The sequence below is a fragment of the Hyperolius riggenbachi genome, chromosome 6 (assembly GCF_040937935.1).
Source record: "Hyperolius riggenbachi isolate aHypRig1 chromosome 6, aHypRig1.pri, whole genome shotgun sequence".
Classification (NCBI taxonomy): Eukaryota; Metazoa; Chordata; class Amphibia; order Anura; family Hyperoliidae; genus Hyperolius; species Hyperolius riggenbachi.
The window spans coordinates 383,430,090-383,446,716 of record NC_090651.1 but is presented as its reverse complement, the minus strand read 5'-3'; the positions used below and the strand labels follow the sequence as shown (position 1 = coordinate 383,446,716).

Here is a 16,627-nt window from a genome sequence, read left to right as displayed (position 1 = left end):
CATTGTGCAATGCATACATAGGTGTTCATTACCAGCACAGCACCAATCAAAAGCTAATCGGATGGATGGAGGGCCCCTACTGGGCCCCTTTGGTGCAGGAGCCCTGGTGTGGTCGCTACCTCTGCACTCCCTATTGCTTTGCCACTGAGGGGACCCTATGATGCTAATTTGGTTGGGGGGGGGGGGGTGCTGTGGTTTGCTGTTGAACCCCGGAGGAGAAGGCAGTGGGCTGTCCTTCCTTACAGCGATAGACATTGGAAGCTCTCAGGGGCAGAGGCGTATCTGGAGGGGTGCAGTTATGGCTTGTGCCATGGGCGCCAAAGCACCAAGGGCGCCATGACTGCTCCTATGCTGTGCTGCCATACTTACCCCAGTGCTGCACTCCCTTCCCTGCCCCCATGCTGTGTCCCCATGCCTGCCCCTGTGCTGCGCCTCCTCGTCTGCCCCATGCCTTCCCGTCACTCAGACCTCAGATCAGATTAGGAACATGGCTACTTATGTATGTAAGGCACACTTGGCTTATTCTTAAAAAAAGAGGACAAAGCGGGAATAAGAAGAGATATTTACAGTAAAGTAACTTAAGCAATATCCCGAGCCAAAAAACACAAGCAACCACAACACATGTACACAAGAAAGGATGTTGTTTTTAGGGGAAGGGGGTTCTGACCGGCGGGGGGGGGGGGCACAATTTCCCCCAGCTCTGACCGGCGAAGGGGGGGGGGGCGCAATTTCTGTGTTTGCCATGGGCTCTATATGACCCACATACGCCCCTGCTCAGGGGCCACATACAATGGCAAGGAGGGGCTTTGTGTTTGACAAATATGATTCACTAGCTGTAAAAGTAAGAGGGAAAACTTTTACAGTGTAAGAAAAAGCAGCAGAACTATTATTAGCACTTCTTTTCTGGGATACAGAAATGGATTCTTGTACTTGGACCCGTGACAGGGCCTCTTGAAAGTAATTAAGGCTCTCTGCGGATGGAGCAGATTGTTGCGCAGTTATTGTTTGGATGATTTGGCTGCTTTTACACCTCCTTGTAGCTGCTTTTGGCTCTCTTGTGTTTATACTGTTATTAAACAATGCAGAAGGAGAAAGAATTCTAAGCAGTATAAACGATTGTTCCCCAGGATAAGATTCTGCGTCTGGAGGAGCAGATCCGAGGAGCGGAGGAGCAGGCGCAGGCGGAGCGGCTGAGGATCAGCGAGGAGAATACCCGGGTCTTCCAGTCCCTCAATAAGGTGAGATTTCTGAGTCGCACACACAGGCGATAGCCCGGGGCTGACCTCGCTAATAGTGTAACCAATAAGTGCACTCAGCACACAGTCACACCTATATAGGACTATTGCTCTTTATACAGCCCTGTCACGTTTTGTGCAGCACCATTTAAAGGCCAATAAACCGATTACATGACTAAGAGATTGTGTTTAAAAGCCGCACAAGATCACACCTTTATACCGCACCCCGCATTGCTGCAGTTTACAATGGCTCACATACAGTAAAATACAACCCTTTTCTACAAGGCCATTGCCGGTCATTAGGTACCCCCCTTTCCTCCATTATACAGTTCCCTGGTGTCTAATGGCCCTCTCCTATACAGACCCTGGTATTGAGTGCCCCCCTCCGTCCCCTATACAGACCCTGGTGGCTAGTGAAAAAAACATTTAAAAAAACACAACAAAACACATATATCCAGGCACATCGCCTCTAGTTAGGACATTAAATAAGTTATCAAGGAAAGGGGAGGTGCTGAAGGGGGTGTGGCCAGAAAACAGCAAAAATCTTTTAACCCTTCGCACACTTGCATGCAAATGTTCAAACAAATGCACAGATGCACATTCACAGATTCACTCATCCAGGCACCGCTGTTATCCCTACAGCTAAGTTACAAGCCGGGGTTTTAGTTCACAGAAGAATGCATTCTTATGCTTAGTCACCTATACTGCGCAGAAGTACCCAGGTAAACGTAGGTGTCCTAACTCTAGCCCTGTAACATGCATAGTGCAGACATGCAAACACATTCATTGCATCAAACCTATCTAGGGATTAGGAGCACACATCCTGACTTCCTCTCCTGGGACAGATAGTGCATCGTACCAATCGCACAAGGGAGCTAACGTAATGTATGAGTGAATCTGTGAATGCATTTGTTTGAACATTTTCATGCAAGAGTGCGAAGGGTTAATAGATTTTCCTGGTGGCTAGTGGTCCTCCTCCCTCTCCTATATAGATCTCCGATGTCTACTGGCTCTCTCCCGCCCCCATACAGTTCCCTGGTGTCTGGAGTGCCCCTCCCTCCCTTATATGGTTCTCTTGGTGTCTAGTGGCCCCACTCCCTCCCCTATACATTTTCCTGGTGTCTAATGACCGTCCTCCTTCCCCTATACAGACCCCGTTGTCTAATAGCACGCCTCCCTCCCTATACAGTTCTATGATGTCCAGTGCCCCCCTTATACAGTTCCCTGGTGTCTAGTGCCCCCCTTTTACAGTTCCCTGGTGTCTAGAGGCCCCCTCCCTCTTTTACACAGTTCCCAGGTGTCTAGTGGCCCCCTCCCTCCCTTAAACAGTTCCCTGGTGTCTAGTGCCCCCCCCCCCATATAGAGTTCCCTGGTGTCTAGTGGCCCCTCTCCCTGCCTTATAGTTCCCTGGTGTCAAGTGGCCCCCTCCCTCCTTTATATAGTTCCCTTGTGTCTAGTGCCTCCCCCCATATACAGTTCCCTGGTGTCTAGTGTCCTCTCTCCCTTCACCGTGGGGCATCATAGTTTCAGGGCTTAGCCATATAGGATAGGCATTCAGGTGCTCGCGGGCCAAATATAAGTTGGGCCAGAGTTTGGCATTGTATGGATTAGAGGAAACATAACATGAGGAGGCTGACAGCTCAGCAGGCAGTATCAGAGCAGTCCTTATTGACAAATGGGAAAAACATGTAATCAATAGGCAACCAAGGTGATTATGGTTAAACCGGACCTGAACCCAGAACTTCCTCTCTGCTCTAAAAGATCAGCAACAGCACAATAATCTTTAAAGAAAAACATTTATTTGTTACAGCTGATACAAATCCTGCAATAAATCTGTGGTGTGTCTACTTCCTGCTTTCATAGAAGCACGCAAGGGGTTCACATAGTATGCTTACAAATTAGCTGCTCTGCCATGGCAGTCAGCTGACACAGTTGAGGGATCAAATTACACTTGTGATTAGTCACAAATGAGGGGGAATAAGACAGGCTAAACTCTCACAGGGTGCATTTCTCTGTGTTTCCCTTCTGTCCTGTGCAAGAGTTTAGCTCCACTTTAACTTCAGTGGGAAAAACTTAATAGTGCATTAAAAATGCAATATTGTTTAGGGGTGTATCCATCTCTACAAATCAGACGTCTTGCCTCCCCCTCTTCTGGGACCTCCGTGGTAGGTGGGCTGCGATCTTCTCGTCACAGAAAGCGAGGCATAAAAGGGTCTTATGCTGGGCATACACAGCTCGATTTTCGATCTAAATGGCTCACAATCGAGCCGTGTATTCCCAGCATTAAATGCAGCATTACATTTTACAGTATTCAGGGATGGACTTTCGCTTTAATCTGACAAACAAAAGACTGAATGGGGTTCTGTCCGAGAGCCAGATTGCCCCAGCGAGTGCGTCACACCCGGGATACACGGTGCTGGGAAGTGTCACTCCCTGAGACATCTCATCCAGGACTGTCACACTGAGGCAACACAGAGCTCCACACAGACACAGGCAGACAACACAGCTCCACACAGACACAGGCAGGCAACACAGCTCCACACAGACACAGGCAGGCAACACAGAGCTCCGCACAGACACAGGCAGACAACACAGACACAGGCAGACAACACAGCTCCGCACAGACACAGGCTGACAACACAGCTCCGCACAGACACAGGCTGACAACACCGCTCCACACAGACACAGGCAGACAACACAGCTCCACACAGACACAGGCAGGCAACACAGCTCCACACAGACACAGGCAGACAATACAGCTCCGCACAGACACAGGCAGACAACACAGCTCCACACAGACACAGGCTGACAACACAGCTCCACACAGACACAGGCAGACAACACAGAGCTCCACACAGACACAGGCAGACAACACAGCTCCACACAGACACAGGCTGACAACACTGCTCCACACAGACACAGGCTGACAACACAGCTCCACACAGACAAACAACACAGCTCCGCACAGACACAGGCAGACAACACAGCTCCGCACAGACACAGGCAGGCAACACAGCTCCGCACAGACACAGGCAGGCAACACGGCTCCGCACAGACACAGGCAGGCAACACAGCTCCGCACAGACACAGGCAGACAACACAGCTCCGCACAGACACAGGCAGACAACACAGCTCCGCACAGACACAGGCAGACAACACAGCTCCGCACAGACACAGGCAGGCAACACAGCTCCGCACAGACACAGGCAGGCAACATAGAGCTCCGCACAGACACAGGCAGGCAACACAGAGCTCCGCACAGACACAGGCAGACAACACAGAGCTCCGCACAGACACAGGCAGACAACACAGAGCTCTGCACAGACACAGGCAGACAACACAGCTTCACACAGACACAGGCAGACAACACAGCTCCACACAGACACAGGCAGACAACACAGCTCCACACAGACACAGGCAGACAACACAGCTCCACACAGACACAGGCAGACAACACAGAGCTCCGCACAGACACAGGCAGACAACACAGCTCCACACAGACACAGGCAGACAACACAGAGCTCCGCACAGACACAGGCAGACAACACAGCTCCGCACAGACACAGGCAGACAACACAGCTCCGCACAGACACAGACAGACAACACAGAGCTCCACACAGACACAGGCAGACAACACAGAGCTCCACACAGACACAGGCAGACAACACAGAGCTCCACACAGACACAGGCAGACAACACAGCTCCACACAGACACAGGCAGACAACACAGCTCCGCACAGACACACAACACAGCTCCGCACAGACACAGGCAGGCAACACAGAGCTCCGCACAGACACAGGCAGACAACACAGCTCCGCACAGACACAGGCAGACAACACAGCTCCGCACAGACACAGGCAGACAACACAGCTCCGCACAGACACAGGCAGACAACACAGAGCTCCACACATACACAGGCAGACAACACAGCTCCGCACAGACACAGGCAGGCAACACAGCTCCGCACAGACACAGGCAGGCAACACAGCTCCGCACAGACACAGGCAGGCAACACAGCTCCGCACAGACACAGGCAGGCAACACAGAGCTCCGCACAGACACAGGCAGACAACACAGCTCCGCACAGACACAGGCAGGCAACACAGCTCCGCACAGACACAGGCAGGCAACACAGCTCCGCACAGACACAGGCAGGCAACACAGCTCCGCACAGACACAGGCAGGCAACACAGCTCCGCACAGACACAGGCAGACAACACAGCTCCGCACAGACACAGGCAGGCAACACAGCTCCGCACAGACACAGGCAGGCAACACAGCTCCGCACAGACACAGGCAGGCAACACAGCTCCGCACAGACACAGGCAGGCAACACAGCTCCGCACAGACACAGGCAGGCAACACAGCTCCGCACAGACACAGGCAGGCAACACAGCTCCGCACAGACACAGGCAGACAACACAGAGCTCCGCACAGACACAGGCAGACAACACAGAGCTCCGCACAGACACAGGCAGACAACACAGAGCTCCGCACAGACACAGGCAGACAACACAGAGCTCCGCACAGACACAGGCAGACAACACAGCTCCACACAGACACAGGCAGACAACACAGAGCTCCGCACAGACACAGGCAGACAACACAGCTCCGCACAGACACAGGCAGACAACACAGCTCCGCACAGACACAGGCAGACAACACAGCTCCGCACAGACACAGGCAGACAACACAGCTCCGCACAGACACAGGCAGACAACACAGAGCTCCACACAGACACAGGCAGACAACACAGAGCTCCACACAGACACAGGCAGACAACACAGCTCCACACAGACACAGGCAGACAACACAGCTTTGCACAGACACACAACACAGCTCCACACAGACACAGGCAGGCAACACAGCTCCACACAGACACACAACACAGCTCCGCACAGACACAGGCAGACAACACAGCTCCACACAGACACGCAACACAGCTCCGCACAGACACAGGCAGGCAACACAGAGCTCCGCACAGACACAGGCAGGCAACACAGAGCTCCGCACAGACACAGGCAGACAACACAGCTCCGCACAGACACAGGCAGACAACACAGCTCCGCACAGACACAGGCAGACAACACAGCTCCACACAGACACAGGCAGACAACACCGCTCCGCACAGACACAGGCAGACAACACAGAGCTCCACACATACACAGGCAGACAACACAGCTCCGCACACAGACACAGGCAGACAACACAGCTCCACACAGACACACAACACAGCTCCGCACAGACACAGGCAGACAACACAGCTCCGCACAGACATACAACACAGCTCCGCACAGACACACAACACAGCTCCACACAGACACACAACACAGCTCCACATAGACACACAACACAGCTCCACACAGACACAGACACACAACACCGCTCCACACAGACACAGGCAGACAACACAGCTCCACATAGACACACAACACAGCTCCACACAGACAGACACACAACACAGCTCCACACAGACACAGGCAGACAACACAGCTCCACACAGACACACAACACACCTCCACACAGACACTCAACACAGCTCCACACAGACACACAACACAGCTCCGCACAGACACAGGCAGACAACACAGCTCCACACAGACACAGGCAGACAACACAGCTCCACACAGACACACAACACACCTCCACACAGACACACAACACAGCTCCGCACAGACACAGGCAGACAACACAGCTCCACACATACACACAACACAGCTCCACACAGACACAGGCAGACAACACAGCTCCACACAGACACAGGCAGACAACACAGCTCCACACAGACACACAACACACCTCCACACAGACACACAACACAGCTCTGCACAGACACAGGCAGACAACACAGAGCTCCACACAGACACACAACACAGCTCCACACAGACACAGGCAGACAACACAGCTCCACACAGACACAGGCAGACAACACAGCTCCACACAGACACAGGCAGACAACACAGCTCCGCACAGACACAGGCAGACAACACAGCTCCGCACAGACACAGGCAGACAACACAGCTCCGCACAGACACAGGCAGACAACACAGCTCCGCACAGACACAGGCAGACAACACAGCTCCACACAGACACAGGCAGACAACACAGCTCCACACAGACACACAACACACCTCCACACAGACACACAACACAGCTCCGCACAGACACAGGCAGACAACACAGCTCCACACAGACACACAACACCGCTCCACACAGACACAGGCAGACAACACAGACACAGGCAGACAACACAGCTCCACGCAGACACAGGCAGACAACACAGCTCCGCACAGACACAGGCAGACAACACAGCTCCGCACAGACACAGGCAGACAACACAGCTCCACACAGACAAAGGCAGACAACACAGCTCCGCACAGACACAGGCAGACAACACAGCTCCGCACAGACACAGGCAGGCAACACAGCTCCGCACAGACACAGGCAGGCAACACAGCTCCGCACAGAGACAGGCACACGAGGGCTGCAGACAATGATTGCCAGGAGGGCTTGAAAGGGACGAAACGCTCAAAACTTTCATTTGCCCTTTATTTTTTGAAGTTACTACAAAGATATATCATTAATTTTTTTAAACTTCATAGGATTTTTTACATACATGTAATTAAGGCATCGGGAAATTTGGGCACAGGGTGAAGCTGAAAAATGGCTCCCCTGCTCCTGCACAAGTCCCAGCGGTGATGCATACTATTCCCCCTCCTTGCAGCTGTGAGCTCAGGGGAAAATGCAATTCGGCTGCCAGCTAGTAGCTACTGCTGGCGGCTTAGCTACGCTGCTTTTTTCATAACTTGAGCTCTTGTCTTTTGCCAGCGCCCAAACTACAACCTATAGCTGGGGCCGGTTCTAGACTTTTTGCTGCCTGAGGCAAACTTGTGAGGATGCCGCCCCCAGGACAGCAGTGCCACCTCCTCCCTTCTGCTGTGCAAGTCACATGAAACACTGCTGCTCTCCTGCCCCCCCCCCCCCCCCCTTCTCACTCACTGTCAGACTCCTCACACAGCACAACAAGCTGCTTTTCCCCAATGATGCTCTCCTGCCTCCTCACTCTCTGTCACTCCTCACACAGCACAACAAGCTGCTTTTCCCCAATGATGCTCTCCTGCCTCCTCACTCTCTGTCACTCCTCACACACCACAACAAGCTGCTTTTCCCCAATGATGCTCTCCTGCCTCCCCCCTCCTCACTCTCTGTCACTCCTCACACACCACAACAAGCTGCTTTTCCCCAGTGCTGCTCTCCTGCCTCCCCCCTCCTCACTCACTGTCAGACTCCTTACACACCACAACAAGCTGCTTTTCCCCAATGATGCTCTCCTGCCTCCCCCTCCTCACTCACTGTCAGACTCCTCACACAGCACAACAAGCTGCTTTTCCCCAATGATGCTCTCCTGCCTCCTCCCTCCTCACTCACTGTCACTCCTCACACAGCACAACAAGCTGCTTTTCCCCAATGATGCTCTCCTGCCTCCCCCTCCTCACTCACTGTCAGACTCCTCACACAGCAAAACAAGCTGCTTTTCCCCAATGATGCTCTCCTGCCTGCTCCCTCCCCACTCACTGTCAGACTCCTCACACAGCACAACAAGCTGCTTTTCCCCAATGATGCTCTCCTGCCTCCCCCCTCCTCACTCACTGTCAGACTCCTCACACGGCACAACAAGGTGCTTTTCCCCAATGCTGCTCTCCTGCCTCCCCCTCCTCACTCACTGTCACTCCTCACACAGCACAACAAGCTGCTTTTCCCCAATGATGCTCTCCTGCCTCCCCCTCCTCACTCACTGTCAGACTCCTCACACAGCACAACAAGCTGCTTTTCCCCAATGATGACCTCCTGCCTCCCCCCTCACTCACCGTCAGACTCCTTACACAGCACAACAAGCTGCTTTTTCCCCAATGATGCTCTCCTGCCTCGCCCCTCCTCACTCACCGTCAGACTCCTCACATAGCACAACAATCTGCTTTTCTCTAATGATGCTCTCCTGCCTCCCCCCTCCTCACTCAATGCCAGACCCCTCACACAGCACAACAAGCTGCTTTTTCCCAATGATGCTCTCCTGCCTCCTCACTTACTGCCAGACCCCTCACACAGCACAACAAGCTGCTTTTCCCCAATTATGCTCTCCTGTCTCCCCCCTCCTCACTCACTGCCAGAGCCCTCACACAGCACAACAAGCTGCTTTTCCCCAATTATGCTCTCCTGTCTCCCCCCTCCCCACTCACTGCCAGACCCCTCACACAGCACAACAAGCTGCTTCTCCCCAATTATGCTCTCCTGTCTTCCCCCTCCTCACTCACTGCCAGAGCCCTCACACAGCACAACATGCTGCTTTTCCCCCAATGATGCTCTCCTGCCTCGCCCCTCCTCACTCACTGCCAGACCCCTCACACAGCACAACAAGCTGCTTTTCCCCAATGATGCTCTCCTGCACCCCCCTCCCCTCCTCACTCACTGCCAGACCCCTCACACAGCACAACAAGCTGCTTTTCCCCAATGATGCTCTCCTGCCTCCCCCCTCCTCACTCACTGTCAGCCTCCTCACACAGCACAACAAGCTGCTTTTCCCCAATGATGCTCTCCTGCCTCCACCTCCTCACTCATTGTCAGACTCCTCACACAGCACAACAAGCTGCTTTTCCCCAATGATGCTCTCCTGCCTCCCCCTCCTCACTCACTGTCAGACTCCTCACAGCACAACAAGCTGCTTTTCCCCAATGATGCTCTCCTGCCTCCACCTCCTTACTCACTGTCAACTCCTCACACAGCACAACAAGCTGCCTTCCCCCAATGATGACCTCTCCCTCCTCTCGCTTCCCCTCCTACTCTGACTGCATGTTGTCCACCTTATAAGTGTTAGTACAATCAAATTACTAAACTACAGTATCTCACAAAAATGAATTAGGCATTGAGGCCCGGGGCTCACTACAGATCGCTAATTGCAAGTTTTTGGTAGCGTTTTTGTACAGCGAATTTCAGACTTTTTTGTAGTGATTTTTTTTTTCTAGATGAAAAGGGCAGAAGTTATGTCACTTTTGAAAGATGGAAACCAGCAAAAAAAATAAATAATATATATATATATATATATATATATATATATATATATATATATATATATATATATATATATATATATATATATAGTATATATAGTATATTGCATTTCTATTTCTCACAGTAAACACTAAAAACAGGATAGATAAGGGGAAAAAAAATACAATTTCTTACTGGATGATTTTTGTTGTTCAGTGAGTATGGAGTTTATCCCCACTTTAATCACTTCCCTACCCTGGTAATTTTCACGGTTCAGCTCGGCTGTGATTACTTTGGAAATAACTTTATCAATAATTATCACAACTAAATGATCTATAGATTGTTTTTTTTTTTTTTTTTCAGGACAAATACGGCTTTTTGTGGCTGATATTTTGTTATTAGTAATTATCTTATTTTCTATGCATTTTAAAAGGAAAATAAGGAAAAAAGTGAAAAAATACACAATTTATCCACTTTCATACATTTTAGCTTTAATGTAAACAATTTTATTGTACATTAAATCCACACATTTTATTTGTCCATCCCTCCTGTTTATTTAAACAGTTCATTTGTTTTGATAATGTATTCGATGTAACAATTAAGTAATGTGTACTGCTACTGTCTGCTCCTGGAATGTGTATTTTACACTTGTTTACTAATTAAGTCTGCCATTGAATTCCCAGGGAGGAGGAGTGGGATTTGCTGTCATTATTTTACAACTCTGTAGTGAATGATGTTATCAGGTCAGAGATAAACCGTGTTATCTAAAGCCCCATCTCCACGATACGATTATTTGTGCGATTTGATTACGATTCTATTTACGATCCGATTAAATCCGACATGTCCGATCGGGATTCGATTCGATTCAATTCGATTTGCCATTGCAAAACAATGGCAAATCGAATTGAATCTAATCGAAACCCGATCGGACATGTCGGATTTAATCGGATCGTAAATAGAATCATAATCGAATCGCACAAAGAATCGTATCGTGCAGATTGGGCTTAAGATTTTGTGGGATGGAGAGTGCAGAGACTTATTTTTACGTCATAGGGACAGCAAGTGGTTAAGAGACAGTGACCTTATTTATTTGACATTCTCTAAAGAAGGTCTGCAATGTGCAGAATCAGAGAATAATCTAGTATGTAGACAGATACGGTAGAAATGTTTCAGTGATTGACAGCTGGACATACATATGGAACTGCTGGTATGGTGATAAAATATGGAAATGAGTGTTGATTGCCAGAGAGGACAATGCGGTTCTGTTGAGGCCTGGAATGTTTCTGGTTTTACGACGTACATAGCTCTATATACAGCCTGACCTTTCACTTCTCAACATCTATAAACATTAAGAGGTTTATTGTCTGCTTACCCATCTAATGCAGCCAACTGAAACACACTGACTGTATCGCCATGGTGCACTATGGGTTCTGCAGACAGGGGATCAGTGTAGTGTCACCAATAACTATCCCCCAGGCTGCGGTAACTTCAAGAATCCAATGTTTGTTAAATTAGTGTACAATGGAAAGTCAGGCTTTTGGAGAGACCACGGAGGCTGTAGTGTAATAAGGAGGACAGCAGCGAGACCACGGAGGCTGTAGTGTAATAAGGAGGACAGCAGCGAGACCACGGAGGCTGTAGTGTAATAAGGAGGACAGTAGTGAGGCCACAGAGGCTGTAGTGTAATAAGGAGGATAGCTACGAGGCCACGGAGGCTGTAGTGTAATAAGGAGGATAGCAGTGAGGTCACGGAGGCTGTAGTGTAATAAGGAGGATAGCAGCGAGGCCACAGAGGCTGTAGTGTAATAAGGAGGACAGCAGCGAGACCACGGAGGCTGTAGTGTAATAAGGAGGACAGCAGCGAGACCACGGAGGCTGTAGTGTAATAAGGAGGACAATAGCGAGGCCACGGAGGCTGTAGTGTAATAAGGAGGATAGCAGCGAGGCCACAGAGGCTGTAGTGTAATAAGGAGGATAGCAGCGAGGCCACGGAGGCTGTAGTGTAATAAGGAGGATAGCAGCGAGGCCACGGAGGCTGTAGTGTAATAAGGAGGACAGCAGCGAGGCCATGGAGGCTGTAGTGTAATAAGGAGGACAGTAGCGAGGCCACAGAGGCTGTAGTGTAATAAGGAGGATAGCAGCGAGGCCACGGAGGCTGTAGTGTAATAAGGAGGATAGCAGCGAGGCCACGGAGGCTGTAGTGTAATAAGGAGGATAGCAGCGAGACCACGGAGGCTGTAGTGTAATAAGGAGGACAGCAGCGAGACCACGGAGGCTGTAGTGCAATAAGGAGGATAGCAGCGAGAACACGGAGGCTGTAGTGTAATAAGGAGGATAGTAGCGAGGCCACGGAGGCTGTAGTGTAATAAGGAGGATAGCAGCGAGGCCACGGAGGCTGTAGTGTAATAAGGAGGATAGCAGCGAGGCCACGGAGGCTGTAGTGTAATAAGGAGGATAGCAGCGAGGCCACGGAGGCTGTAGTGTAATAAGGAGGATAGCAGCGAGGCCACAGAGGCTGTAGTGTAATAAGGAGGATAGCAGCGAGGCCACAGAGGCTGTAGTGTAATAAGGAGGATAGCAGCGAGGCCACAGAGGCTGTAGTGTAATAAGGAGGATAGTAGCGAGGCCACAGAGGCTGTAGTGTAATAAGGAGGATAGCAACGAGGCCACGAAGGCTGTAGTGTAATAAGGAGGACAGTAGCGAGGCCACGGAGGCTGTAGTGTAATAAGGAGGATAGCAACGAGGCCACGGAGGCTGTAGTGTAATAAGGAGGACAGTAGCGAGACCACGGAGGCTGTAGTGTAATAAGGAGGACAGCAGCGAGACCACGGAGGCTGTAGTGTAATAAGGAGGACAGCAGCGAGACCACGGAGGCTGTAGTGTAATAAGGAGGACAGCAGTGAGGCCACGGAGGCTGTAGTGTAATAAGGAGGATAGCAGCGAGGCCACGTAGGCTGTAGTGTAATAAGGAGGATAGCAGCGAGAACACGGAGGCTGTAGTGTAATAAGGAGGACAGTAGCGAGGCCACGGAGGCTGTAGTGTAATAAGGAGGATAGCAACGAGGCCACGGAGGCTGTAGTGTAATAAGGAGGACAGCAGCAAGAACACGGAGGCTGTAGTGTAATAAGGAGGACAGTAGTGAGGCCACAGAGGCTGTAGTGTAATAAGGAGGACAGTAGCGAGACCACGGAGGTTGTAGTGTAATAAGGAGGACAGTAGCGAGGCCACGTGGGCTGTAGTGTAATAAGGAGGACAGCAGCGAGGCCACGGAGGCTGTAGTGTAATAAGGACAGTAGCGAGACCACGGAGGCTGTAGTGTAATAACGAGGATAGCAGCGAGGCCACGGAGGCTGTAGTGTAAGGAGGACAGTAGCGAGGCCACGGAGGCTGTAGTGTAATAAGGAGGATAGCAGCGAGGCCACGGAGGCTGTAGTGTAAGGAGGACAGCAGCGAGGCCACGGAGGCTGTAGTGTAAGGAGGACAGCAGCGAGGCCACGGAGGCTGTAGTGTAAGGAGGATAGCAGCGAGGCCACGGAGGCTGTAGTGTAATAAGGAGGATAGCAGCGAGGCCACGGAGGCTGTAGTGTAATAAGGAGGATAGCAGCGATGCCACGGAGGCTGTAGTGTAATAAGGAGGACAGCAGCGAGACCACGGAGGCTGTAGTGTAATAAGGAGGACAGCAGCGAGGCCACGGAGGCTGTAGTGTAATAAGGAGGACAGCAGCGAGGCCACGGAGGCTGTAGTGTAATAAGGAGGACAGCAGCGAGGCCACGGAGGCTGGAGTGTAATAAGGAGGATAGCAGTGAGGCCACGGAGGCTGTAGTGTAATAAGGAGGACAGCAGTGAGGCCACGTGGGCTGTAGTGTAATAAGGAGGATAGTAGCGAGGCCACGTGGGCTGTAGTGTAATAAGGAGGACAGCAGCGAGGCCACGGAGGCTGTAGTGTAATAAGGAGGACAGCAGCGAGGCCACGGAGGCTGTAGTGTAATAAGGAGGATAGCAGCGAGGCCACGGAGGCTGTAGTGTAATAAGGAGGATAGCAGCGAGGCCACAGAGGCTGTAGTGTAATAAGGAGGATAGCAGCGAGGCCACGGAGGCTGTAGTGTAATAAGGAGGACAGTAGTGAGGCCACAGAGGCTGTAGTGTAATAAGGAGGACAGCAGCGAGGCCACGGAGGCTGTAGTGTAATAAGGAGGATAGCAGCGAGGCCACAGAGGCTGTAGTGTAATAAGGAGGATAGCAGCGAGGCCACGGAGGCTGGAGTGTAATAAGGAGGATAGCAGCGAGACCACGGAGGCTGTAGTGTAATAAGGAGGACAGCAGTGAGGCCACGGAGGCTGTAGTGTAATAAGGAGGACAGCAGTGAGGCCACGTGGGCTGTAGTGTAATAAGGAGGACAGCAGCGAGGCCACGGAGGCTGTAGTGTAATAAGGAGGATAGCAGCGAGACCACGGAGGCTGTAGTGTAATAAGGAGGATAGCAGCGAGGCCACGGAGGCTGTAGTGTAATAAGGAGGACAGCAGCGAGGCCACGGAGGCTGTAGTGTAATAAGGAGGACAGCAGCGAGACCACGGAGGCTGTAGTGTAATAAGGACAGCAGCGAGGCCACGGAGGCTGTAGTGTAATAAGGAGGATAGCAGCGAGACCACGGAGGCTGTAGTGTAATAAGGAGGATAGTAGCGAGGCCACGGAGGCTGTAGTGTAATAAGGAGGATAGCAGCGAGGCCACAGAGGCTGTAGTGTAATAAGGAGGATAGCAGTGAGGCCACAGAGGCTGTAGTGTAATAAGGAGGATAGCAGCGAGGCCACAGAGGCTGTAGTGTAATAAGGAGGATAGCAGCGAGGCCACGGAGGCTGTAGTGTAATAAGGACAGCAACGAGGCCACGGAGGCTGTAGTGTAATAAGGGGGATAGCAGCGAGGCCATGGAGGCTGTAGTGTAATAAGGAGGACAGCAACGAGGCCACGGAGGCTGTAGTGTAATAAGGAGGATAGCAGCGAGGCCACGGAGGCTGTAGTGTAATAAGGAGGATAGCAGCGAGACCACGGAGGCTGTAGTGTAATAAGGAGGATAGCAGCGAGGCCACTGAGGCTGTAGTGTAATAAGGAGGACAGCAGCGAGACCACGGAGGCTGTAGTGTAATAAGGAGGATAGCAGCGAGGCCACGGAGGCTGTAGTGTAATAAGGAGGACAGCAGCGAGGCCACGGAGGCTGTAGTGTAATAAGGAGGATAGCAGCGAGACCACGGAGGCTGTAGTGTAATAAGGAGGATAGCAGCGAGGCCACGGAGGCTGTAGTGTAATAAGGAGGACAGCAGTGAGGCCACGGAGGCTGTAGTGTAATAAGGAGGATAGCAGCGAGGCCACGGAGGCTGTAGTGTAATAAGGAGGATAGCAGCGAGGCCACAGAGGCTGTAGTGTAATAAGGAGGACAGCAGCGAGGCCACGGAGGCTGTAGTGTAATAAGGAGGATAGCAGCGAGGCCACAGAGGCTGTAGTGTAATAAGGAGGACAGCAGCGAGACCACGGAGGCTGTAGTGTAATAAGGAGGACAGCAGTGAGGCCACGGAGGCTGTAGTGTAATAAGGAGGACAGCAGTGAGGCCACGTGGGCTGTAGTGTAATAAGGAGGACAGCAGCGAGGCCACGGAGGCTGTAGTGTAATAAGGAGGACAGCAGCGAGGCCACGGAGGCTGTAGTGTAATAAGGAGGATAGCAGCGAGGCCACGGAGGCTGTAGTGCAATAAGGAGGATAGCAGCGAGGCCACGGAGGCTGTAGTGTAATAAGGAGGATAGCAGCGAGGCCACGGAGGCTGTAGTGCAATAAGGAGGACAGCAGCGAGACCACGGAGGCTGTAGTGTAATAAGGAGGACAGCAGCGAGGCCATGGAGGCTGTAGTGTAATAAGGACAGCAACGAGGCCACGGAGGCTGTAGTGTAATAAGGGGGATAGCAGCGAGGCCATGGAGGCTGTAGTGTAATAAGGAGGATAGCAGCGAGGCCACGGAGGCTGTAGTGTAATAAGGAGGATAGCAGCGAGGCCACAGAGGCTGTAGTGTAATAAGGAGGATAGCAGCGAGAACACGGAGGCTGTAGTGTAATAAGGAGGACAGCAGCGAGGCCACGGAGGCTGTAGTGTAATAAGGAGGACAGCAGCGAGACCACGGAGGCTGTAGTGTAATAAGGAGGACAGCAGCGAGACCACGGAGGCTGTAGTGTAATAAGGAGGACAGCAGCGAGACCACGGAGGCTGTAGTGTAATAAGGAGGATAGCAGCAGGCTGCACATGGAATTATAAAGACAGTATGCGGGGGCGGAGCAGGAAAAAAGGAGGCAGGAGCTCTT

General features: G+C 51.6%; 1 protein-coding gene across 2 annotated transcripts in view; it reads left to right on the top strand.

The window, feature by feature from the left end:
• The window catches only part of PHLDB3 (pleckstrin homology like domain family B member 3), a 167,523-nt gene that overhangs the window by 109,481 nt on the left and 41,415 nt on the right, over nt 1-16,627 (top strand). For both annotated transcript variants that reach the window (XM_068241968.1, XM_068241967.1), the window contains exon 7: nt 1,128-1,238. In XM_068241968.1, the coding sequence (XP_068098069.1) occupies nt 1,128-1,238 (111 nt within the window). The remainder of the gene's footprint in view (nt 1-1,127; nt 1,239-16,627) is intronic.